This window comes from Thunnus albacares, chromosome 16, assembly GCF_914725855.1.
Source record: "Thunnus albacares chromosome 16, fThuAlb1.1, whole genome shotgun sequence".
In the NCBI taxonomy this organism is placed as follows: domain Eukaryota; kingdom Metazoa; phylum Chordata; class Actinopteri; order Scombriformes; family Scombridae; genus Thunnus; species Thunnus albacares.
Window position 1 is genome coordinate 4,571,428 of NC_058121.1, and position 27,374 is coordinate 4,598,801.

A 27,374-nucleotide genomic window follows, 5' to 3' on the forward strand; every position below is an offset into this window, starting at 1 on the left:
CATTCAGTCAGTATAGCTGAACATACAGATATAAAAATTAGTTTTTCTGCGTGTAGTTGTGAATTTTTATTTCAAAATTATAAGGATGAGACCCTTGAGATGCACCATCTTGTTTTCGAGGGGGTGCTTAGGCACAGAAAATACAAATTAGAATATATAAGCAAAACAAAAATAGATTAGATAATAAATCAAACATTACATTAACACAAAACAATCAACATAATAACATCAACATGGACATACGCATAAGGGCTCTCCCACCATCCTAAACCCCACCAGCTACATCTGTTACATGAGTCATCTGTACAAAGAATGAACAAGAAATAAAATATATGAATAGATCAAATAACATTATGTCAAAGTATAAAGTTTACTTATGAACAGAAATGAAAGTACATGCAATCAAAGACGAGAACAGGAAGAGTTAAGGTGGACAAGCAACGAAGTCTTGAGGTCATTGAAAGAAGTAATCGATCTGAGTGAGTTAGACAAATTATTCCAGTCTGATGGTGCTTTAAACTTAAAGCACGTCTCCCAATTTATTACAGGCAATCATGTAATTTAAGTAGTATGGAAAGTTAAAGTTTCCAACAACAAATCAATATTTACAATTAGTTTTTTTCTTTCTATCATTAAAGGAGTACTCCACTGATTAAAAACATTGATGATCAAAATGGAGGCAGCAGTGGCCAACATAGTCTCTATTATGTGTCAAGCTCCAAAAATGCTGGATTATCCAACTCCTAATTTGATAGTGTCCATATCAAACCTCAGACCTCATAGTTCATAATTACTGATGTAACCTTGATGACATCATCATCAAAAAATTCTTAACTCAAGATCCACTTACTACATTTCTCCTGCTTTCAGGGCTTTCAGGATCTCATGCTCCTTGTTAATAGATTGTCCTGTCTCAGTTGTCATGGAGGTGGTTCAGTTGTCAAACAGTGAAGCCATACTGTTTATGACCACCAATATACAGTATACTTAATCATCTCCATGTAAACCAGACAAAATCCATCTGCTGATGAAGGCTACGAGATGTTGCTGAAAGCTCTGCAAGAATAGTGAGTGGACCTTGAGCTGAGATGGGTTTTTTTTGACAAACTTATTTTCCAAGCTCAATCATCAAGGTCATTTTCTTACTCTTTAAAAAGTTCCTCCACAGCCACAGAAGACTTTCTTACTGTGGAGCAGTACTTACGCATGACCTAAATCACTCTGACCACTGTGATTGGTTGATAGATGACTGGTCTGTGTCAGTGAATGTGAAATGAAAGAATGAATATACAGATAGATGGATTTTGGTTTGATGAATAATTCTGACTAAAGGCTGGAATATTCCAAGTTCATTAGTCTTACAAACAGCATTTTTTTTCCAGTTTCCCAGTAATGGAGAGTTGTACAAACTGTCATCTCAGGTGTTATAGGTGAGTTGATTGGATTCTTATTAACTGCACCACCATCTAAATATGCTTTTAAACTGTAGTTATTGTTGTATTTTCCCAAAACAGTGACACAACGATGTTTATTACCTGCAGCAGCTAACTGTGAGCAAGTCTCAGTGATTCAGGAGTCCTCTGGAGCACTAAAATGTTTTGTAAATGAATCTAAACACTTAGTTAGGACTAATATGCCCTTAATTTTTAGGAGTTTTAGTCTTAATTTTAACCCGGGCATTTGAAAAACTGGTGGATTTCCCCTCTATGATTTTAAGATATTTTTACTGTAAATCAACAACTGCATGTACACCTCATCCACTTAAGTAACTTTTATATCAATTCTTGACTTCTTTTTAATTGAATAAACAAGTCAGTAATTACTGTGTGTACTGGCTCAATACATTGTCTCAGTTTTCTCCACACTGTAATTAGTACCAAATCATATGATCCTTCTCTGGAAACATACCTGTAAATTATGGCATAATTAAGGCACTCGGAAAAAGAAGTGTCACGATAAAAACATAATATACAGGAATTTTCATAAATATGATTCCAAGTACAAAAGCCACTGATATAAGAGCCAAAGATGTCTTTGGTTCTTATATCAGTGCTTTATGCTCCTGTAGTATAATGAAAAGAAACATGAATTTATCAAGGTGAGTCTCACCTGCCGTTGCATACTGACACTTAATTTTTCATATAATTTCTGTTTTTGTGAGTAGCATAAATGGACTACAAACTATACTTCGTTATACAATCTTGTGTTGTGAAATGATAATAATAAATGATCTTGAATCTTGATAAAGCAACATCCTTTTTGTAGCATGTAATCTCTGTGGTTGTACCAGAGCATCTCTGTAGCTTCTCTGTATCACCTGCAGCATTGCTGTTTGTACACAATGTGACAGTCTATAGAGAACTCGATTAGGGCCCTGGCAGAGAGAGCAGTGATCTGCTGAAGCGCTGCCTGAGTGAGCGAGCTTTGCTGCAAAGTCACAGTATCCCCCTCTCCAGCAGAGAGAATCAGAGAGACACGCAGAGATATGCAGCAGTTTGTTGCACCCATCTGAATATCTCTCAGTTTAGCTGTGTCTATTCAGAGCTTGGCCATATTTCTCACCAACCTTCTATCCAGTTTTGTTGTGGATTTTTTTTATTTATTTATTTTTGGCTGCGAGTTTGTGAGTCTTCGGGGTCGGCAAAGAAGAGGTGTAGCGCAGTCCTGTGTGCCTTTCTGAATGTGCCAGCTAGCATCAGTGCCTCCAGCAGGCTGTGTGTAGGACACAGCCTGCTGGATCAGCATTTTACTCAAAGAGACAGAGAGAGAGAAAACTCTATTCTTGGGTTATAAGGCCCATGAGGGCTGCAGGGTGGTGAGAGCTGTGTGTTTTTCCCATTGTTCTACTACTTCATTTTCTTTTCTTCTTTAGTTGTGTCACATTTCCTCTGTTTTTCTGCCACTGTTTTTGTGCTCAGTCTTTCTTTTTGCAGCCCTTGTCCGTCTTTCTACTCTTCATCTCCTGCTCTAGTCTGTATCGCTCATCACTTCACTAAGAGTTCTACCAGCCATGAAATCAGAAGCCTCTCGCTTTTTTAAGTCAACTTAAGACGGCAGCCCAGTCAGCATCCTTTACATCAGCATGACAGTGCTGCTGCCAGGAAAGAGGGAAAAAAACAGGCACTATAAGGCCCACTTCAACTAGCGTGTAATCTCCCCGAGAGTTCACCTTGATGTAAATGTGCAGCTAATCAATACACAACATTAAAGCGGTAACAATAGGCTTGGCAAATTGCCCCTTTAAAGGCACACTAGGGAGTTGGGTTCATTTATTTGAGAGCTCCCTTGCTGCCAGTTGTGCTACTTTAGTGTTGTTGTAGAGGAAAAAGTTTGTTTTGTCTTTTCCCTCTTTTTCTCTAAAGCTTTCACGGTTTTTTCCACTTTGTCCCTCCAGCTGCTATACCCCGTCCCCCCAGCTTGCCGTCTTTTTCAAACTAATTTGTCTGGGCTGGTATCTTTTCTGCAGGCGAGAGCTGCCGGTGCATGTTTGACTTTGACTGACCTTTCTAATTCGACTCACTTCCATTGTAAAGTGGTATCAGGGGTGTTTATTCAGCTTTTGAGACTGCAACACCGAGCTAAAGGGCAAAAGGACACCAGTCACTCAGGGCCCATTCTGCTAATGAAGACAGATTAGTCAAGGAACAACATCCGCACACACACACAAACAGACACACACACATAGATACGTACACCTCCTCTGTATTGACTGTTTGACACAAATTACAGTGTGTGATTTTTGCTCACTGTGTTTATTCACTGGAGGAAATTATGGGGCTGATCAGTTCACCAAAGTGGTGAGAAGCCATGATTTTAAAAACATGTGATGTCAACTGAAGTTGACAGGTGATGAAAAAATAAATGGTGAATATACAGTAGGTCTTTATGCTCTCACCTAACTTATATTGTCTTTTCCTAATTCTTTAAGAGCTTTTGTATATGGATATTTGAACATTGTGGCTTTTATGGATTCTTTCCAGTAAATTTGCTCCTCTGCCTAATGACCTGCATGTGTTCTGTCTCCTCAAAGAGTCTACAGCCATGCTAGGTGAGCATGTGAGGCTGTACTTGCACATAGCGCTGCTTTCAGTTAAATGCTAACATGCTCTCAATGACAATGCTAAGTCTTAATATGTAGAATGTTTACCATGTCCTTCATCTTACTTTTGCATGTTAGCATGCTAACATTTGCCAATTTGTACTAAATACTAAGTACAGCTGAGACAGATGGGAACGTCATTAGTTGTGCAGGTATCTGCTCATTAATCAAGATTTTCACCTGATGATGCAGGAGCTACAAAGTGATTATGATTCATCCTCGGGGGACCAAATGTCTGTAAACATTTCTCAGCAAACTATCCAATATTTGTTAAAAAAAAAAAAAAAAAAAATCAGTCAGAATCAAAGTGGTGGACCAACCAACCAACATTACAATCCCTAGAGCTCCACTGCTAGTGTATATAGAAAAAACTGCCACGAAACTGTTTTATTTTTCTGACTTTCTTTGAATCTTTGCCTTTTTCCTATGAAAAATTGAAATGTTTTTCATCTTTGTGATTCTGAAAATTATTAAAGCAATCTGTCTTTGGTCGAACTACACAGTTCATTGAGAACTTGTACTTGTAGACATTGTCCGTGGGGATGTTTTGGTCTGGTTCCCAGATTTTGACCATTTATAGCCAAGCACTGAAAAATGTTTACTTCTATGTCATATAATTTAATATACTGAACAGCACTGTTCTATTGTTGTGATATGATGCAATCTTAAGTAATGATAATAAATAATGTAGTTATGTTTATTTTGATAATATACTAATGTAACATAATATGATAGTATTGTAGATTGTAGAGTATTGTATGTACTGTAACTTGCTGTTGTGAGCATAAATGTGGAATACATTGAGATATTATATGGAAACCACTTAGCTCTTCTCATATTTTTTAATCTCTATATAAAAGATACTTTAAAGACCTCTTCACATCCTCTCATCTACATGAGCTTTGACATTTTTCTAATTCCCACCCATAATTTTGGTGAGGAATGAAAGCAGCCAACTTTTCCCTCATGACGAGGTGTTGTATCATTATGTTAACCACATCCCTCTTCCCTTTATTCATTTGGCCACATTATCAAGTATTTTAATCCTAGAGGAAGATTGCCTCAAGCAAAGTAAAAAGTGCCTTAATGTATAGATGTGCTCATCCAAAAAGAAACAAGCATTTCCTTTTCGTTAAGCAGGTAACAGATCATTGCCCAAGGAGATAAAATGGCACTAACACAGAAAAAATGACTAATAATTACGACAGAAGGAACAAAATAGACTCAAGAGTTCACTTAACTAATTTTTTTTTAAAGCTGCACTACTCAATATTTTTATATTAACGAAAGATCAAATGACCATGTGTAATGTGAAAGGGGTTGCTTGTAGTGATGAAACCAGAGAATTATCACTCAACTCTGCAGTTCTATGGAGCTTTTTTAGCCTCTTTTAGCTCATTGTTTTGATTTTATGACCCAAAACTTTACAGTTGGGTTCCTTCTCACCCCTCTAATCAACCTTGTTTCCAGTAGCACCAGGCAGCTATTTTCAGAAAAACAAAAAAGCTCTGATAAACCCACCCTGTACACTACCTGTCCAGCACCAAATGTTAGCTAATAGCTGGTGAACATAGTGGCATCAGTGAGCCAGATGTCTCCTTAGGAGTTGGTGGAGACCACAACTGAACTAAAAGGAGAGTGAATTACATTCATCAGGGCTTAAGAAACTTGTCTTTACATAAGGGCTAATGTTGCTATCTGTTGGATGTATAAACAGGCAATTGTATGCTAACACACCAATATAAGGCTGTGTTCTCAGCTTGTTGCAGGGCCTCCAAATATCTATTAGTACAGCTCTGAAGAAACTGAAAAGTTAAAAAGCCATTTACACCATCTATTTTGTCTTTTGGTCGAACTGTACAGCATTTTGTGGTCTCGTTTTCTTTGAATGTTCATTTATCACGCAGATTTAGATCAGTGTCATTCTGAGACAATAGTCCATTGATCCAAAATGAGACAATTATGTCTACTTCTTTTAAAAAAAACACTGTTGTGTTCTTTCAGGTAATACATTCGATAACTGCCAGTTAGCATTAAGCTTAATCAATACTTGACTAATTTGTACAATGTAGTAGACAGCTTATAATTTAAAGGGGAGATAACATGCACATTTCCAGGTCTATATTTTTAATCTGGGGCTCTACTTGAATGTCTTTGCATAATTTACAGTTCAAAAAACTCCTTATTTAACTACTACTAACCCTTTACACAGCCCCTCAGTTCAGCCTCTGTCTGAAACAGGCTGTTTTAGCTTCTGTCTCTTTAAGGCCCCCCTCCCAATGAGCCCACTCTGTTCTGATTGGCCAGTTCTTGGAAGCTGCCCCTCAGGAGACTTTCTCTCGCTCCGGAATTGATGTCAACAAACAATGAAACAAACAGTAATAGTAGGATTTCACTACTTTTTCTCATTCTTTACTTGAAATGTCAACTTCTTAAATACATCCAAACATGTCTGAGTTGAAATCCGATCTGAAATATGAGAGTGGACAACACAAAAAACGCATGACAAAACCTTAGCAACATCATTGGCAACCAAGGCTACGGAATGGACAGCCATTTTTGGGCATACTGCCGAGCTGACTTCAGCTCATCAGCATGGTAGAAAAAAACAATGCAAAAGAAGCATTCAGAGCAGGGTGAAGCCCTGGCTTTTGACTTGCAGGGAGCATTTCTACATAAAGAAGGATGCTTTTGTGTTGAAGTGAAATTGATGTGTTTTAATATGCATTTGCTGTTGCATGTTTCAAATGAATTTAAAATGGAATATCTGAGTGCATACAGGTAAGGTTACCATAGTGATTGAAGCACACTGCCTGACAGGCTAAACACAGGTTGTGTGACATTGGGTGTCCTGGGACCACCTCTGCCTTTATGTTGCGTGACACACAGCAATGCATCAGTAAACTCTCTTTGACAGCACATGTACTATAACATGATCACAGCAGCCAGAAGTGATGTGTGTACAGAGATAGATTCACTGCACACAGGGTCACATATCTCAACATGTGCAAAATCTAGAGATCTTTTAGCTTCATGTTGCCGCTGTAAAGTGAGGAATACACTCCCATTGTGCAAATGTGTGAGAAAATGTCACAAAAACAGCTGTGATACTCATCACAGTTTCACTAAATGCTAATGTGTAATATTATGCACAACCTTTCCTGAACATGCTGTGCCTTTTAACTGCCTTCAACCTGGTGGGTTCCTCTACATTATTATTGCTTTTAGGCTCTAATGGCTGTCAGTATAATGGCAGTGATTATTGGTTTCCCATGTAAAGATCTTTGAGAATAACCCTGAAAATTAACTGTTTGACACTGATTAAGTCATAACAAGGACAAGTTGAATATGTAATAGTAGCAAAATGATCTACAAATGGTCTGTTAATTTTAAGGTCCATACAGGTCAGGGCCACAACCTACTAGCATACAGCAGAAAAAGTGTTGAGATGGCAGCATTTTTCGTGCTGATTTTTTTTTAAAGGTGAAAAGGTCTCCACAGGAAATACAGTGTAAGTGATTTAAAGCTGATCAATATTTTTATATTAACAAAAGATCTATAATATGTTGCTTGTAGTGACACAGAGAATTATCACCCTACTCTGCAGTTCCCCTCACTTCTACTGAGACTTTTTACCTATTTTAACTGTTTTGGTTTTCTGGCCCACATCCTCAACCCTGTTTTCAGCCACTGGAGGCAGAAGTTTTCGGACAAAAATTTCTGATAAATCAGCTGACCGTTACCCGCCCAGCACCAAACACTGACAGACAAAGTTAGCGACTAACAGGTAGCCAGAAACATGACTCCAAACGAATGCTAATGCAGTTTCTGCTGAATGTGTAAATAGGTGACTGTTTGCCAACACATTCACCATAATAACTTTATAAGTTGATATGTCAGTGTTATGTTTTCATGTTACTCTGCTGCCCCCAAGTGGTCAAACAATACATGAACGCAGCTTCAGACTGGAGGAGCTTAACAAATAATCATTAACTTACAAAACTGATTTAAAATGGCTTGCATTTTGCATTTTACACAACATGTTGCGACATGATCAGCACACAGAAAATATAAAGAGCAACCACCAAGCCACCAGCAGTTAGACAAAGAGAATAAAATATTAACTTACCTTTGCTCCTGCATCAGTATTATTGGCTTCCCCCAGTGGCAGTAGTGCGTGCAATGCTGCTGTGCTGCACTCTCGTCAGTGAGTGAGGCAGAAACCACAGTATTTATTTTAATGGAAATAAGCTGCATTCTATTTGTCTTTTTTCTACTTTGCACTTGTAACATCAAAATTTTTCCCCTGATGGCTGCTCACCTTCCCTGGAGATATCTGGATATAATATTGTGGCAGACAAGCAATACATGAACCTGGATCAAGGCTATACAATCTCATATAAAATCAGTGTATAGATCAAGACCCTAGTTCTGTCTTGATTTATTACCTCAGTAAACTGTTTCCTAATGAGTTTATGATCTCAATTGCTAGTTTCACGTCTTCTTCAATACAGCATGATGTTCATTTTGTAAATTATGGTCCCATTTAATTTAAATTTGATGATAAAGCAGGGTATGCTTTAGGGTGTGGCTATGTTGTGATTGGCAAGGCACTACCACGGTGACGACATTGCTTACGTAACGTAACCATTGCGTATAGGCCTAGCCGTTGCTATTTATTATTGTATTTTCAGTTCACTAAAGTTGGTTGAACTTTGTGATCGCCTAAAAAATCTTGTTCAGTGTTTGGTTTTAATAAAAGATCCATTAGTGAGTCGGATGATCAGTTTTTCCAGTGAGTACATTTTGTTTGAACGGTTTTAGGCCTGTTTTTCGCTAGTGAAAATTAACCATATATTGTAAATGCACCATGCTAACTAAGCTAGCAGCTAGAGCTATGGTCAGCTCCACCCTCTTGTCCAAATATGGTCACTTTTGGCTCCAAAAATCAAACATGGCAACGGCCAAATCCAAGATGGCGATGGTCAAATCGCTACACTCGAGGCTTCAAAACAGCTGTTCGCAAACCAATGGGTGACTTCACAGGGACTATGTCCATATTTACATACAGTCTATGGTATAGATGCAAATACCTGCAACGTTGTAAATGACAAACCAATGAAATTAGATTTATACTTATCTTGAGATGTTTGACAAACAGGAAATGGCCTAACTAGCATAACTAGCATAAAGAAGTAGCCGAAGTTTCTGGTAAGTTTTGAAAGTACACAAACATAGCCTATGCCCACACATGCACAGAGTTGAGTGTTGTTAACTAGCTCCAGCAAATGCCTGTACTGTCATGTCCTTTGGCGGCTTGTGGCTCCACATACTGTAAAAACACTCCAACAGTCACATTTTTACAAACAATGCAAAATGAAAACTTGCTTCATGTTTAGAATAACAGCACCTGTGGTTTGTGTATACTACAACTACGACTGCAAATTCAACTCAAAATAAATGCACAAATCCAATTTCTTCACGTGTAAAGTAACAAACAGGATGTGCCTGCTGTCTAAGAATAGCCTTGAACATTCCCGTCCTCTCCTCTCTGCTCCTCTAAGCCATTTCACACATGCTAACCGTACTTTATTATGGATGATGCACTCAGTTGACAGATATGAATGGCTGTGATCCTTTTTTTAGTCACTGTGTCATCCTTTCCTTTCCTCGTAAAACATTAAGCTCCAAAGTATACAGTCGGCTATACACCAGAGACAATCATCACAGCAGGGAGCCACAGCAAAAGAAAGGCAGAGGCAGCATGATGGACTAAGTCAAGAGTTTGAAAAAATATCTTGGAGGGTTGCATCGATCTTGTCTTTACTTTGCTAATTTGAGCATTTTAATGCAGGAGTTGTTCAAAGAAGCGCTGACAGGAATCATAAAACACATAAAAGCAAACTTAACTTTGGAATGTTCATTACTGATGTCCTTTATCAAAAAACACAGATAACATCCAGCTCTTCTTCTGGAGGTTTTTGCTGAGTAAAGAATTAATTTGCAGTGAGCTGTTTCTGGAATTGTAACTAGATGAACAAAATGTTACCAGTACTTTCTGTAAATTCATAAATAAACACATCTTAATAACTCACCAATAAAATCAATGAATATGCAGGGTAAAACAAGACTAAATGTCTGCAGCCACACTAGCTGGTATATGGTAAGGTATATTGTGTTTACTTTATGTTTTACTTTTGAGATAAAAAACCTTTTCTTCTGTGACATCTGTGACATGATAAAGCGTAAAAAGAAAATAAGAGTCATAAAGCAACTACACTGACTCAGTAATGTTAGTTATACAACTAACAATAGCCACCATAAGCTACAGGTCATACCATACACATATTAAAAGAGCTGTATACTATGTTCTGAGATAGAGCCCTATTTTTCCAATGACATTTGCTTACAAGACACCCATGCTAAAATACATTTTTTTCAGGTCTCCTGAAGCTAAGAGTAACTTATTTGTTGTTTTACAGCCATTCCTTTTGTAGTGATAAGAGGGAAAAATCTGCTTGGGTCAGTGTCCATCACCTGTATTGCAATACCGACTATGGCCACCAAGTGAAAATTGGCTCAGCCCAGCGATGTTCTTGTCATACCAGTCTAAGTAAGGCCGTGGCAGCAAATCCCTTGAGTGTACTGAACTTTCAAAAGTTAGCAAAAAGCAAAATGTGACAAAGTGAAATGGAAACAGATTTAGCAAATAAATGATGACGTACAGGAAGCATGTACGCTCTCTTCTTCATCTCTGGTCAGCATTCAATACATGCCTATATAACAGACACAGGGTTGTAATCAAAACACTTCCAAAAACAAGAAGCTGTGATGTTAGCTATTCTCTCCATTTCCACCGTCCATTACGCTCTCCATCACCAGGATTTCTATCACGTTTTCAATTGCTTCAGCTTTGACTGTCACTATATTAATTATATCATCGCGTTGCGCCATCTTACTGTTTTTGTGGTTTATTACACTTGATAGAAGATCAGCGCCACCAACTGTTACTTTGATGTGCTCATCTATTAATATTAACAAAACAGTAGTGGATGGAAACACACATTCATTTGCATTTTCTTTTATCGATTCTCAGAAATTTCACTTAAAATTTGCGCTACATTTGGATGGAAACCTGAGAAATGACTACCATGATCACTGTCTTGACTTAGTTTGTTACGGCTTGATCCCAGTGGGTGCGGCTGCATTGCATTTCAGCTGTTGCCGGAGCTGATCGCTGCCACTCAATGCTGGTGATCCCACCAGATGCACCGCAGTATGTTTCAGAAGTGTCCCAGAAGTGGCTCTCCGCTCCACTCCGCCAAAAATATGCGCCTAGTCTAATTTTAATGGAAGCCAGGTCAAGCTGCACAGTGCAGATCGAGCCAGGCCAGAAGTCAGACACAGGAACAGCACGGAGCATCTGGTCACTTTTCAAAATAAAACACCTTGTGCAGACTCCCGATCATATATCACATCACTACATCAACATTACATTATAAGTGGTGGCACCAGGCCAGAAGTCAACTGGGCAGAGAATATTTGTCACCATGAAAGATGAGATCTTGGAAATGGAGAATCACAAGATTTTATAATACCACTGCTGCAATGACTGCCCCAGTCCTTGGCTTCCTCTCCAGGTAGAGGGATGGCTCTCTTCTCTCTGGCACTGCCCGTAGCAAAACATTCCATTTCTGAAATGCTCCCAGTGGGGTATGTCGCCCTGTGGAGGACGAACAAAACCGCAAAGCAGCCGGAACGTGACACAGCCATGCCCGGTGGAATCAAAGCATTAGCATGTTAACATTTGTTGATTACTTCTACACACTAAGTAGAGCTGAGGCTGATAATGCCTTTAGTTTTGTAGTTGTTTGATAATAAACCTAAGTATAGGACTACAAAAATGTTGACTTAATGATGGTTCTAGATAATAAATCAGTGGATTTCTGAAGTTACTATCATTTATTCTCTGGGGACCTTGAATGGGTTGGGAATGGGAATGGGATCCATCCAATTACTGTTGGGAAATTTCACACAAAACCAAAACAGTAGTGTTGGTGGGGAAGTCAGGGGATCAACAAAGTTGTTAGGATTCATCCTCTGGAGATCATGAATGTCATGAGTGGTATGGCAGTCTTGGCAGCATTTCAGCCTGAACCAAATTAAATGATGACTCACTAACCCACATTGCAATATGTGGAGCTCTGCCGCTAGCATTGTTAAAAACTTTATTTATTTTATCTGTCTTCCTTGTTGTTTGATGTCCTTACACAGACATTTGCTGCAAAATGAAAAAAGACAAATCAGTCTCAGGTCTGTGTACTTTGTTAAGATGACCTTAAGAAGTGGTGATGCAGCAGATTGCGATTTTGTTTTGATGAACTGCCAAAGGAAGCCAATGTCTATCTCACCGCCGCAGCCTGTTCAATTAGAACATCTCTCCTTCTCCTCTTTCTCTCTCCTCATATCCACAAAGGGAATCTCAGCTCTCTCCGCTTCTCTCTAATCTCCTCTGAATAACTGTGTGGGAGGAAGCTTGGCGATACTGCATATTCCTATACAGCCACATGGTGGGGTTAATATATTCTCTTAATCCTCCCAAATTCACCTAAATTAGCTCTCTTTTTTATAATGAGCTGCACCATCTGTGATTCGGTGTTGTACGGGTGCCTCAGGGGAAGCTGTTTGTTGCCACAAGAAACCTTAGATTGACCCCAGGTTGACCTGCAGGAGAGGTCACAGACAAAAATGGAGGTGGTAACTATGGCCCAGGCCAGAATCAATACCCATGGAATTGCCTTGCACTCTGACCTGCCCTAGGCAAAGATATTTAACTCTTGTATCATGCATCTATCAATTTGTCTATGCAGTATAGCCTACTGGTGACTTGCCAGGGAGTGCTCTGGCTGTCAATAAAAAATATAACCTCAGATTCACTGTACTGCATAATACAGTAAGCCAGCTGAACTCATCAGACAGGATTGCTGCAAAATGATATCATGTCCAGTCATTTATTCATCTCTAGGGTGATTAATATTTTGTGTCTTTGTCTATAAATATCTTTCAGTCTCACAGCCCAGAACTGCTCATTATGATTTCTAATTTCTTTCCCCCATAACCTGGATTCACACCATTTATTCATATGATGTTACACAGCAGATTTTCCCCCAAAGCAGGTTTCTATTACCTTGTTAACAAGATCACTCTCCTGTTGCTCTCCTGTTAAATTAATTCGTTTTGAGGTTTTGTCCATGTCGACAGAAAAATTTAGGCATTTCATTTAGAAGTGTTGTCTTTTAACTGAATTTAGTTTGATAGTTGAATGACAGTTGAATGTTGGTTTTAGTGAGGTTATACAGTCTGTGCTCAACAAAGGGAGCAAGTAGAGCAGCTGTTACCTCTCAGGAAACGCAAGCACCCATGAGCTAACTGCAGTGTCTTAAAGGGGCTCTTCACTATTTTGCACATCAGGATCAGTTTACGCGTCATCTCTTCATTGTGAAAACTGTTGCATGATTTCTTTTGTGGCTCTGGAGGAACTTTGTCAAATCTGAGAAAATAACCCTGATCAGACCTGTCCCAACTTCACTGTATGAAAGTGCAATACTACATCCCTGGAGTTTCCCTTTAAGTCTTCAGTTTACTAATGTACAATTGAATTTTGTCAGTCATTGTGTTGTGCTAATTCTTTTTCTCATTTATGGTCTGATAAACAATAACTGAATATACAGTTAGGCAATAGGAGGCTAGCTGCGGCATCCAGCCTTGCCAATCCTAGTGCTTTAATGCTTTGCAGGGCGTGTCTTGCCAAGAAAAGCAGTGGGATCCATAATAACATGTCTGTTATACAACAGCTTCTATCTAAAGTTAGCTAACATTAGCTAGCATTAGCCATCAGAAGCTAATGGCGATATCAGACCAAGTGAGGCTGTAGCAGAGAAACCCCTAACTTTACTGAACTGAGCATGGTTGAATTTTATTGCTTATGAACTTACCTCCTTGGTTGTGTTGTGTTTCATATTTTCAAAAGCTGGTCTCATTTTAACTCTGAATTCCGAGTCCCAAACACAACGACTTATTAATTCTATGAAAGCTGTTCATACTGGATGCTTATGCCTGAAAGAAAGAAAAAAAAATCAGGATTCAAATATTTGGACCAATTACAACTTCTATGCATGCTTTTGAGTCCTTGAGAATGAGACTAAAGGGCACAAAAATAATATATTGATATATGGAAATTCTGATAATATTAGAAGTCATTCTGCATCTTCTCATTAGATATATTCACTTGTTTTATAGCTGTGTGTATGGGGTTGTGTATGGGGGAAAAATTCTTTCTGGACCCGAGTGTATAATGTGACCTGCATTTTTGATGCTTTTATTTTTTTGAGCTTCACTGCCCCCTTAGTTGCAAAATTGATTTTTCAAGAACTCATTGGGGCACTGCTGCAGTTTCTTGATGAATGATTAATTATGCAACAATAGTTTGATTAGATTAGTCTGTTCACCCCTTTATGAGGACATTCTGTGCTGTTTTGTTACACAGCATCTGCTTTGACTGCATATCACCATGTGGCTTTAATTCTTGCTTAAGTAATCAAGGTAACATGGGCTGTTATTTACACAAAACCTATCAGCAACAAGCCATAAAGAGACCAACCTAGATATATAATGTATGCTACTACCTTAGTCAGAAACATTATACTGGGCCCTGGGGAAATATTCAGAAGGAAATGTTGTAGTTACAGTCTTTGTGTGTAAGAGGGTTTGTGTGTGTGTGTGTATTTTTGCATGTTTGTGTATGTGTGTGTTCTGTGGGGGTGGTTCCTCTGGTGGATGACTAATGACTTTGTGTGTGTGTGAGTGAAGTTTGGGGGGGCGGGGGGGGGGTTGGTGTTATGTGTGCATGCTGCCTTCGAGAAACAGGGATGCAGAGAGGTTTATCTTATTTGCTTAGACTTATTTACCAGGAGATGGATGTGCTCATGTAGGCTATGTTAATGCACACTCGAACAAGTTTAAATTACCTGTTAAATCAGTATTTCACCTACACAGACAGGTGAGGAGAAACAACAGTGGCAGAAATAAAGTGGTTTGTCTAAATCAGTTAACCTGTAACCACACGTTCTACACCAAAATACCCTCAGCTGGACTAATACTACAGAGTACGACCCCTATCCATCTCTCCATGTGGCACACAATACATTCAGATTTGTCACTGTCAAATATGTAATTTCAACAGCAGTCAAAGTAAATTGCTTTGCCTCCCACGATAGTTTATTAATGATTTACAAATCACGGTGGAGCAGAAAATAGGTACACACACACCCAGTATGCGTTCAGACCATGACATGTATCATTTCTCAGCACGGCTCTTTCACACAGATCGATTCCTATGAAAAATGCGACATGTCAGTGGGGTAATTGTGTGTGTACAGTATGTACCAAAGTGTAGCGGTGAGTAAATATGTGTTAAATTAACACACGTATTCATTCATTTGTGACTACGACTGAGTAGGTCTTTGTTTGTACATTTGATGATTGTGTGTGTTCAATACTGTGATTTAGTTCACCAGTTAGAAAAAACTGAACATAGTTTAGTGGCTGTAGTGTATACCATAGTCACTAAAAAAAACTTCAAAAACGACATGCATCCACACCAACTTGTTTCAGCAAATAACTCTGTCCACATTAAAATGCCATAATGGGTAATTCTCCTCCTACTGGGCTTGAATGTAGGACAGACAAGCAAGTCAGCCGCGGAAAACCACTGAAGAAGAAACGGTATACTATTTCAGTTTCTGCAATGGCTTTCTGACAATTTGAACACATTGTTTATTGCAAGCAGATTACAACAATTTCAGTGAGATGTTTAACTCTAAACAAGCTATCAAAGTAGACAATAAAGAGAACAACACTCACATGAAGTCATCAACCATTGTTGTTGCTGTCATTGTGTTTGTTCTTCTTCCTCTTCCACTCTGTTTTTTCACTGAAATAACAGCGTTTCTACAAAGCTATAACACACTACAACGCCAAGCCAGCACTTTCAGATTTACACACTCTGGAGGCCGTTTTGGAAAAGCTCCATTTTTGAGGGAGAAAAACACAGTTTTAGTCTGGACTGAGGGCCAAATGGAGAGAAAAAGATGTATTTACGCATTTAGTTGGCTTAGTGAGAACATGGTCTTAGGCACGTTGGTGGTTTGAGCTAAATGCTAACATCAGCATGCTCCACATGACAATGTTAACATGTTGATGATTATCAGGTATGTTGGTGTTTAGTTTGGTAGTTTTGGAGGTATTTGGTCCTAAACCAAAGAATTGGACAAATTTAAGTGTAGATGTGACAGATTTTGCTAAATGAAAAGTCAGAGGATCACTAAAGTGATTACAATTCATCCTGAAGGGCACATAACCTTATGGCGGTGCTCAAGCAAAAATCAGGGGATCACCAAAGTCAGTAGGGTTCATCCCCTGGGGACCATGCATGTTTGTACAAATTAAATGACAGTCCATCCAATAGTTGTTGAGATATTTTGGTCTGGACCAAAGTGATGGACTGACCGACCAAGAGACCAACATTGCTGGTGGCACTAGATATTGGCAACTACAACAAAATCAGAGAGTATACCCAAATACATAAACATTTATTTTGTTTTCCATATATGAGGCACTGTATGGAAACATAACTGTTTGTAACTACAGTATATGGTGAAAAAGAATCAAAGCTCAAAGGTCCAGTTACTTATAATTTGGAGCTTTCAACTGTGCGTCACAGCCTACATTCAGTAAATGGAGGTGGTTATATGTAGGGGTGGAGTGGGGATTGTAACCTCTATTGCTGTTCAAAAAAGCCTCTGGTGTTGTATGTGAATGGCCTCCTTGATCTCTCTCCAGCTGTCCACGGACACCTGGTTGATGTTGTTTGACCCCTTCCCAGATGATGCTGTGATTGTCTTTTTGTGTGGTGTTCACAGACAGCAGATGTTGTTTCAGGTGTCTATTCAGTCTCTTGTCAAGGGACCTCTTCATTTCACGGTTCCCTTCTACTGCCCTACTACTATTGTATGTGATGTCATACAACACTCCAGTCTTCCTTTCCTTTCCTGCCTTTAGGGTGTGTCAGGAGAGACCTTAAGGTATTGCATGGTCGAGAAAGGTCATGGAGAGTTCTGTGGAATCTGCTGATATGAATTTATGCAGGACTGAAAATTGGATCTAAGAGTGCTCTAGTAATATAGTATACAGTATTAGATGGAAACATTTACAGTATGTTCAATCATCTACATGGTCCTTCACAAGTAAATGAAAAAGACAAAGGCCCTGCAGAACCTTGCTTGCTACAAAGGTCTCTAACTGCTCAACATACTGTAATCGTGTTAAGTTGGGTATCTCAGCTGTCAAAAGTATCACCTATCCATACAAGACTATGCAAACACAAGAAATGTTGAGATGGATTATGGAAATAAATATTTCAAATACAGTTGTAGTTGTTCATGTAGAGCAAAGAGAGACATTTATCCTTGAGATATACTCAGTTGTCTTTCAGACTTATCCCGAATCAGTCAGCTGTCTTGGCTATGTCTCTATGCTGTTGGTTGTGATATTTAGCAGCCAGTGGGTCATTCACACAAGCATGTTGTTTGAGGCTTACAGATTGAAAAATATATCTCACTATAACATGTTAATTCATTTGAATACATCATATGATTATGTTTGGACTCCAACTAAAGAGTTCAAAATTTGGTGGTTGGTTCCTTATCTGGTTGGTTAACACGTGCTCATTTCACATGCCCACCAAAGGGGGCAAGAAGACCATCTACATATACTGCAATACTATGTACATTTGGTTCAGTCAAGTCTGAATCTTCTATCCACTTTAACACTCAAACATAGCTTGGTGTAAAACCAAGAAAACAACACCACAGTAGACTGAAAATACCCTTGTGAGACTGGCTGTTGGCCAGTATATAATCACACATTTCCACACTCATCTATCCCCTGCCACAGAATAGCGGAGCTAACTTTTTCCTCCTAATCCACAGTAACACCTCCCAAGCACTCATTATTCTACTGCTTCAAGCACAGATCTGGGTATGGAGCCAGAACACTAAATGACTGATGAGTGGGTTTGGCCACTGCTTCTATATGATTTGAATTCATTCATTTGTAAATTCAATAACTGTACAATAAAAGAACAGAAATGATTAAAATCCAATACTGTTGCCCAACCCCTGAATTTCCTTTTAGAAATCTCAAAAGTTCATTGTTGAGATTCAGTTCTTGAGATTTGGTTACACTATAAAAACAATAAAAAAAACAGGTAGTGTATTTAACATTTTAATGTGTTTCATAGAGGACAATAACTAATTAACAAGTACTTGGCAGTCAACTGAAATCAATCTGTAATATTCTTAAAGCTACATTAACAGTTGGGGACAGAAGAACAAGCTGCAAACACAACATTGCTAACGTGTGTGCAGCAGACAGAGCAACATTAGCAATTATCTCACGTTGTGTGACCTCTTGATTAATGTAAGTCCAATATTCACTCCCATTTTAGCTCTGTTTTGGTATCCACCAACTCCTGAGAAAAAAATCTGGGTTATTAGCTGCTAAATGCTTCCCATATGTTCACTTAGCTAATCGCTAATCTTGTCTGTCTGCTGTTTGGTGCATGGAAAGAAGTGTATAATTGGGTTCATCAAAGCTTTTTTGTTGGAAACAGAAGTCTGCTGCTGCTGGAGATGAGGTTGATGTGAGCGGAGGTTGCCAACCATAAAATGCAAAACAATAACATTCTGGCTTTTTAGCTGCTAAATGCTTCCATACATTCAGCAGCTAGTTGTTAACTTTATCTATCTACTGTTTGTTGCTGGGCAGCTGGAGTACAGTGGATTTATCAGAACTTTTTCGCTGAAAACAGCTGCCTGCTTCTGCAGGAAACAAGGTTGATGAGAACAGAGTTTGTGGGCCATAAAACAAATCAATGAACTTAAAGATGCTGAATTGCGCCGTAAAGCAGGGGGGAACTGCAGTTTAGTGACAATTCTGTGTAGGTTTGTCAATATAAGAGAACCCTTTCACATTTTACATAATCATTTGAATTGTGCAGCTTTAAGAATAAAATAAAAAAAAACAATTTTACTAGAGTGTAACTGAGAAAAGAAAACTGTCCAAATACTTTTTTTTAATCAAATCACATTTTAGTGGTAGCGTAAATATAGCTTTAAAAAACACAGCCATGATGTTAAGTGACTCATCCCATTAATACATACTGTATTGTTAAGTGATACAGCGCCTTTTCCTTTGATTTCCCATGCCTGTGCTCTGTGAGTAATGATGGACTGTTGTCTGCTGTTTCCCTCTCAGGAGGAAGCATCTTGGATAAACCTTTCACTGAACTCCATTAGTTGCAAAAGCTCTCTGTTTAGTGTCAGCTCAGTTACACTATATATGGTGCAGATTTGTTTTATGTTATACTTAATCGATGAGTGTAGTTTTATGTGACAGCTCCTTTTATCAGACACAAACCCAGCCTCTCAGGGAAATTAAACTCTGTGATGGCTGATTGCTGTCAGTGGAGAACTGGCATGTAGGAATGCCATTCAACATTTTATGTGTTTAGATTTTTTCAAGCAAGCAATAAGAATTGCTGTAAAGGACTTGAGAATGTTGTACAATCTTATGCTTTTTGCTGGGCAGATATGTTATTCAAAATGATGGATTACTTTCGACGTTTTCTGTTTGTGCTGCACCCTGCACTGCACAAAAATACATTACAAAACACATTACAAAAGTCTCTCAGTGGGATAGCTAAAATATTCATCAGCACAAATGTGTTCAGATGCTGCATGTGGATCCACCAACTTCTCTCCCCGTAGCCGGCAAATGAGAGAAAAATGTTCTGGCTGCACCATTAACGTTGTCACACTCTCCAAACAAATCCACCTGCATTTCCCTGCATCCAAAACCCAATTTCAGGAGACATCTCTCATAATTTATGGAGCCGAAGCGACGTCAGGGTCCTTCTGCAAACTATGTCGCATTTACATAGTCCCCACAGCATTCTGGTGGATGTGACACCAAGCTTTTCTCTCTGAAGCCAATACATCTTTAAATGACCACAATTACTGTCTGCTGACAGTGTTATCAAGAAATTCTGATTGGAAAAGTCCTTCAGTTAATTTTGTAAATGAGTGGGCAGGGACAGAAAGACTTGGAGGGACAAGTGGAGGAAAAGTGAAGAAAAGATAAAGCAGTGGGGGTAAAAAAGCAGAAATTGAATTTACTGCTGGAGTGAGGCTTCACTGTAGGTAATGTGTGGATTTATTTATCGTTCTGTTCCAGTGGCCTCCTTCTTTCCTTCCCCCAGTCCCGTTTCCCCTTCCTCCTCCTCCTTTTCTTCCACATCCATGCTTTATGTACACAATCAATTATTCAACATGCAGTTTTCACAAGCTGTACCTCCCACTCTGCCAACTGCATGCCTTGTTGTAGCCTCAGATAAACACAGCCACTGTAGGCTGCAGACAACGCCAGAGCTACGGCCTGCTCCTCCATTCTGAGACCGTGTAGGAAATTTGCCAAATCGGTGTACAGTATGGAAGGCCAGTGTGAGCTTGTTGTTTGTTGGAGCTGCTCTTGTCCACTGATGCTTTAAATGTCTACTGTGTAGAATTTAGGGGCATCCAGTGGAACAGACTGGGCAGAAATGGAATATAATATTCATACGTATGTTTTCATTAGTGTATCACCTGAAAATAAGAATCGTTCTGCTTTCATTACCTTAGCATGAGTCTTTTATATCTACACAGACAACAGAAAAACCAAACACTGGCTCTAGAGAGGGCCTTTTGCATTTCTCGCGAGTTTCGCAGCCACCGTAGGTTCTCCTACATGCTTGGAGGGGGAGGGGTAGTCAGTTGATTGCAATCTGCAACCTCACCACTAGATGCCACTAAATCTTACACACACTGGTCCTTTAAGTTGAAAACTGTAGAAAGATCACATGTAAAAACGGACACCGACTTATTTAGAACTAAAAAGACTACTCTGCGAGTTTCAGTTGGTCTTTAAATGAAATTATTTTGTATACAAAAATGCATCTCTGCATCTGCATGGATCTTTTCTTTCATCCCGCTGCAGTGCTGTCACAGCGACACTTTCCATCTGAAGCCTTGCATGCACATAAGTAAAAAGCTAATTAGCAACCTTGTTAAACATTTGTATGACCAAGATATTGGGTTTCTCCAGGACAAATGTAGATGAAGAAATCAGGTTTCTCAAGTAACCTTTCCCCGATTGCAAAAACTGGGTTTCTCATTAACCCTTTGAAAGCTAGGGTGGTTTTGCTAGTTTTTGCTAGGTAGTTTTCATTTATAGGCTTATAGCATTGTCACTATATGTGTCACCCAGACATGCCATATATTGTTTTTTTCAGGACAAGTTGGGCTTTGAATGCTATTATGTTGCATTTGAGTTGGCTCTCGGAGACGTTTAAGGGATAAAAAGTCTCATTAAAATTTTGTATTTCTTTGTCTTTATGTCTGGAAGTTCTGTTCAGGACAGTATACATTATTTCAGGGATATAAGAACCATGTTGATAGGACATTCTCAGCCTTAGTAATGTCAAAAATGATTGTGCCAAATGATGAAACACAGAAACCCCATTTTCATTTTCACCAAGTTATAAGTACGTATATTTTCTATGATTTCAAAGTGGATTTACTGATGCTGATTTTGAACAGACTGCAGAGAAATGTTATCTTTCTGCTGATTTTTACAGAGTGTGTATGATGTCTGTGTTCTGGTTTGACAGATGTCATGATGTTGACATTAAGGGAGATGTGTAATGACGCGTATTGTGTCCCTTGGGTGCAAAGGGTTAAACAACTTATTTCAGACAGTTGACAGTAACCTGGTAACTGCCATCACTGCATATAAAAATGCTTTATGTGTTAGCAGTGTGGTAGACTTGGTCAGAGTGTCCTCTGTCTCTTGTCCCTGTGCATGCTGCGATATACTCCAGCATTTGAGAGCCTAAACAGCATAAGTAAAATAAGAAAAAAAGGGCTGAATGGATCATCTCTATAGAAAATTAGTATGAAATGATGATAACATTCCTTTATGCTCTATTTTATAGTAGTGATTTGAAATCAAAACAACTTTATTGTCCACCTTTGTTACATGAAAGTAGAAATCACATATCACATCATACATCACAAAACGATAAGTAAAAATATTTAAATACACTATATTATATGAAACTTCATAAAAAAGCAAGGAATAAATTGACAAAACTTATTTGAAATAATTTAAAATAATTTAAGTCCAATTTAAGAAGTAAATTGCCAGGTACATGGAATTCAGAACATTACTGTCCATTAATTTCTGGTTTAACTGATGTATGGCAAGTGGGATGAATGTTTTTTTTAATGGATATTTTTGTTTGCACAGGGGATACTGTCTCCCTGAAGGCAGGAGCTGGAAGTGATGATTCAGATGGGATGCATCCTCTAAGATTTTGTCTGTCATCCGTGCAACTGCTTTGTCATGGTGATAAGCTAACGAGTGTTGTTTACAGCCTGATATTGGACTGCCAAGTTTGATCATCCTGGAGAGTTTGTTTTTGCCTTTGCCTTGTTTTTGACATTCAGGTATTTGAACCAGGACACAGCTCAGTATCCTGAGTTTTGTCCATATTGGATGTTTCCGCATCTCACAATTGACATCAATGTCCTTTATGCAACAAAGCGGAAAGTAATGACTCGGAGTGTGTAGTGAGTCCGACTTTTCATGCAGGAGATTGGATTTCAGATCCTATCTCAGACTTGGAATTAATATTCTATTTTTTAATAACTGTCTGTAAGAGCCTGTAACTGAACATGAGGCCATTGTCTCGAGTTCTGCTCTTGTTTCTACTATAACCTCCTGCTTTGGTGACAAGTTCCAGGTGCAAAACATCGGCACCCTTAGGTAAGGTGGTACTAAATCAAGTTCCAGGCACTCGCAGGGGGGGGGGGGATGCTCGCAGGGCTGTCACCTCTGATTGGTCAAGCAGTTGATCATCACATCTCAACTACAACCACAACAACATTGCAGTAACCATCATCTCACTTCTGTGCGTACATTAGAGAAGACATAAAACATGCATGTTGGACACACATGTAAAAATGGCGCCTTTTTAATTCTGTACGTCTGAAGTGTGTCCTGTTTTCAGTGACATAGTAGATGAGTTGTTAAGTTCCTGTCATGGAAAAGAGCTATAAGATGTTGGAGACAGAAAGCAGATATTGTAGAAAGCATTAAAAACATTCATACTGGATGTGAAAAAAATTGTCACTGAGTATAATTTAGCGGAATTGTCCGTCAATGTTCTTGTGTGGCATCAGAGTTGACTTTTCACTGAAGGACTGATCTCCCCTTATCAGGTAGCCCAGGGTAATTTCTGTCAGCCCAGAGCTTGATATATTATATATACTGATTTATAATATGAGTAAAAGGCACCTCTGGCTGGAGAGTTGGCCTCATTTTATAACATGCTAACATACTGTATATCTGTTGTCTTCTTATTCTTCTACTCCAGATTCTATTAGTCATCTGTGGACACTTGATTTCATTGGCTGACAGAGAAAAATTAGAAATTACACAGCTCTTTTCAGCTTTTGCTTCACATTCAAAATGTAATCCTTTTTGGAAACAGATCTCTACTTAGTGACCAAACCAGAACCTCATATAGGCAAACACAGTGAATATAAATGGATTTCTAGTATGGTGTTCATATTGTAATTTCGTCTGATGAAACAAAATTTTATATACTAACAAAAAAAAAAAGTCCCTAGTTCATCTTTAAAATCAGGTAAAACTCTGACTCTGATTCTTGGAGGTATTCTCTTTAGTCTTTTACTGCCTAACAGAGAGGTCAGATATACAGATTCAGTACACCTTGCAGGTCCAGACTCTATACTTCACCCTGCTGTACTGCTGGAACTGGAACAAAGGCTAATTTCAAATGGCAAAGGATGCAATGCAGACGATCCAGACTGGAACAAGAAAACAATGCCAAACACCATTATCTCATCTCACCCTTCCTGTTTGCATCAGCCTGCAATTCTGCACGCTGCAAGAGGAAATAAAAATAGCTACGGGAAGATGAAAGAGGGCAGAATGTGGGTAAAAATGGAATACAAGAGACGTGCCTCAAATCCTTGAAATAGAAGGAGTGGAAATAATAATGATCACAGGCTCCTTCTTTGCCTTGTCACACGGTTTCCTGTAGTGACTGCGACACATTTCAAGAGCTATAAGAGCACTTTGTCAGTCACTTCAACCACTCATGTTTTGTGTATAATATGTGTGTGTGTGTGTGTGCTCCTGCAGCCATGTATTTCTGCACTGTGGGACTTCATGATTATACTCCTGCACACCATGTTCTCTGTTGTCTTATGAGACTGTTTACAACATAATGAACACTAATGACAACAGAATTATGACAAAGTGTGCATCTGAAATGAGATCCTCAGTGCATCAGTGTCACACCAACGCTAAAATGTTCCTCTTTACCAATGATGCTGCAGAGTGAACAGCCAGCTAATTAGCCATTCCAGGCACGATGGCCACAGGCAGTTTTCTCTGTGAAACCTCCCATTACCAGCATCATTTCCACAGCTGTCGTTATAAACCATGCTCTCTTTGTTCCTGATCAGCCAGAGCAGACAGCTCCTGGCCCTGGTCTGCTCATCAATGCAGAAATCTCAGTAACCTGCATGTGGTGGTGGTGGTGGTGGTCGTGGTGGTTGCGTTGTGTTAGAGGAGGTTAATATTAAAGAAGAGAGAAAATTGCAAGCTTGGAGAACACACCACAGAATCAAAGAACGTTCTTCATCCCAGCTCACTTTTTTACAGAAGTAAATACATAATAAACATGAAGGAAAGTTTGATACTCACCATGTCTAGGTTGTGAAGTTTGGTTGTCAAGTTAAATGAACGTTATGTGAGAATCCAACCCTGTCTCCTAGAAATTACATTTCTTATTGTTTTTTCAAAAATGATTTAAAAGAGACATAGTTACATTATTACATAGTTACTTGTTACAAAAGTGTGATGTTGAAACTTGAAGCCTTCAGCGCACAAACACTGAGAATGGACTTAACTGTGAATTATCTGCATATTCATAGATTCTGTATTTGTTAATGATGGAGGAGTAGATGCCATTTCAAGGATTTTAACAAGATAATTGACCTTTTTTGTGGAAAAATCATATCATGAACCATGACTATTATGTTGAAAGTTCAAGAACCAGTGTAGAATTTATAAAAACGAAAGTATCTGTATGTGCTGTAGTGGCACTGCTCTGTTGCCGCACACAATAAGATTCTCTCTCTGGATCAGTAACTTGTGCTCTGTGATAAACCAGCAGTGTGTGTTTATTTCAACGCAGCTTTAACTAACACATTCAGCTCTCTCATCAAAGTGATCCCCTCTGGTCATTTTCTGTCTACTAATCTATTCATAGGTTTCATATATGTGAAAGATGATGCAGAGTCTTAATATTAGCCTGGAGTGGCCCCAGAGACTGTATTCTACTCCACCTCCTACCCAGGCTTTTCATTTGACTGCAACAGTATCTGCAATATCAGTACGCTCTCTTTCTGCAGAGGGGTTTCCCAGCACAGGCATTCCCTCGCTCTCTTATCTCTCCTCTGCTGCTGATACAGCGTGACCAGGATTACGCTTTTAACCCAGTCCAAGATGGCTGCCTCCAGCTTGCAACACACTCTCTCTTTTCTCTCTCGCTCCCTGCACTGTGTCTGAAAGGCAGAGTGAGAGCGAGACTTTTAAAAATACATGACCCCTGGAGAACGAATGACACTCCAGTCAGCATTTCTCGACTCCAACCATCAAACCCAGTGCAAAGAGATTTACTATCAACCACAATATGACAGCTGAACATGCTAATTAAAGCAGTCCTTCCATCTGTTACTACAGATAAGGGAATGTGCTGATTGTTCTCGAGGCAGTCCTCAGTTTAAGAAAACCAACTCAAGGATGCAATGATGCAGTGCTTTTATTATTAGCCTGAAAGGAAACAGAAGAAAGCTGCTGCAACTTAGTGTTCAGAATACAGACCAGACATATTGTCTCAGCATTCAGAGGTCAGAATAAGCTGGTAGAATCAATAATTTACTGCAGTTCCAGTACATAGGAAATGTCTTTTTTTCATAATTTAGCATCAACCTGACCAGAGTAACCCAGATTCTTGGAATCTTTATTCCAAACACAGCAGCCGTTTCAGCAGTGGTGCGAAGTAGGAGGAGATATTTTGGGGAGAGTTTCGGATGAAAAAGCTTTGTTCATTTTCTGCATCCACAATGGTGAGTGACTGGCAGTGGGAGCTTTCTAAAGCTTGGACGGGCATGAAACTCTCCTTGTTCCTTGTAGTTATTGTCAGAAACATGCAGTAAACAAGGTTAAGATTTTGTTGCGTGCGCTGCTAGCGTCAAATGTAAGCTTAAGCTAATTGCCATTTTGAAAGAGGGATAAAACAGGATGTAGGAAATGGAATCATTCTCTGTGAGTTTATCACTACATGTAACTTCTTTCACATGGGATGATATTGTTAATATACACATATTGATTATTTATGGTTCATTGCATGTAAATGAATATAATGTAAGATTCAGACGTCCACTTTCAAAAATCTTCCTTTTTTATAAGAAAAGTTTGCAATATAACTAATCATTTAACCATAAGGATTCTTTTGGTGCCATGTTTCATATCTTTGCAAGAGAATGTGGCAGGTTGAGTAGAGGAGGAACAGATGTAGCAGTTTTGACTTGGAGAGCTGTGAGGTGAAGTAATACCGCTCCTCCAGCATCCCTGTTGACAAGTTTAAAGAAAAAAAAACACACACACATTCAAACACTTTTGAGGTGTCAGTTATTTCCATTTTTATTACAAGGAGAAATAATGACATTTTAAGTGGCCTCTGTCAGCACTCTCTATCAGACACACGCTCCACAAATCTGTCCCAACACATTTATTTGGCTCTATGTTCTCTAATAATATTATCTTTTTGATTTAACTGCACATGCACACTCACTTCATGTAACTACAGTAGCTAAACACGCACGCAGCACAAAAGCGTGCACACTCGAGCAGATGGCATGCGTGAGTGTGTGTTTGCATACTGTTATGTGCATCTCTGTGAGATTATATGTGGGTTGCCATGGTGACACATCGTCCTCAGTCCTCTCCAGCAAAGTCCTGA

At 39.0% G+C, this 27,374-nt stretch overlaps 1 protein-coding gene across 2 annotated transcripts in view; it reads left to right on the forward strand.

Annotated features, from left to right (window-relative positions):
* The window catches only part of LOC122999841 (spermatogenesis-associated serine-rich protein 1-like), an 82,090-nt gene that overhangs the window by 34,009 nt on the left and 20,707 nt on the right, over nucleotides 1-27,374 (forward strand). The window contains exon 5 of one of the 2 annotated variants that reach the window (XM_044377138.1): nucleotides 18,148-18,235. The exons of the other annotated variant lie outside the window; for it this stretch is intronic. Coding sequence (XP_044233073.1) covers nucleotides 18,148-18,220 — 73 coding nt within the window. The 3' untranslated portion in view covers nucleotides 18,221-18,235. Of the gene's footprint in view, nucleotides 1-18,147; nucleotides 18,236-27,374 lie in introns of those variants that run through there. 2 annotated transcript variants of the gene reach the window in all.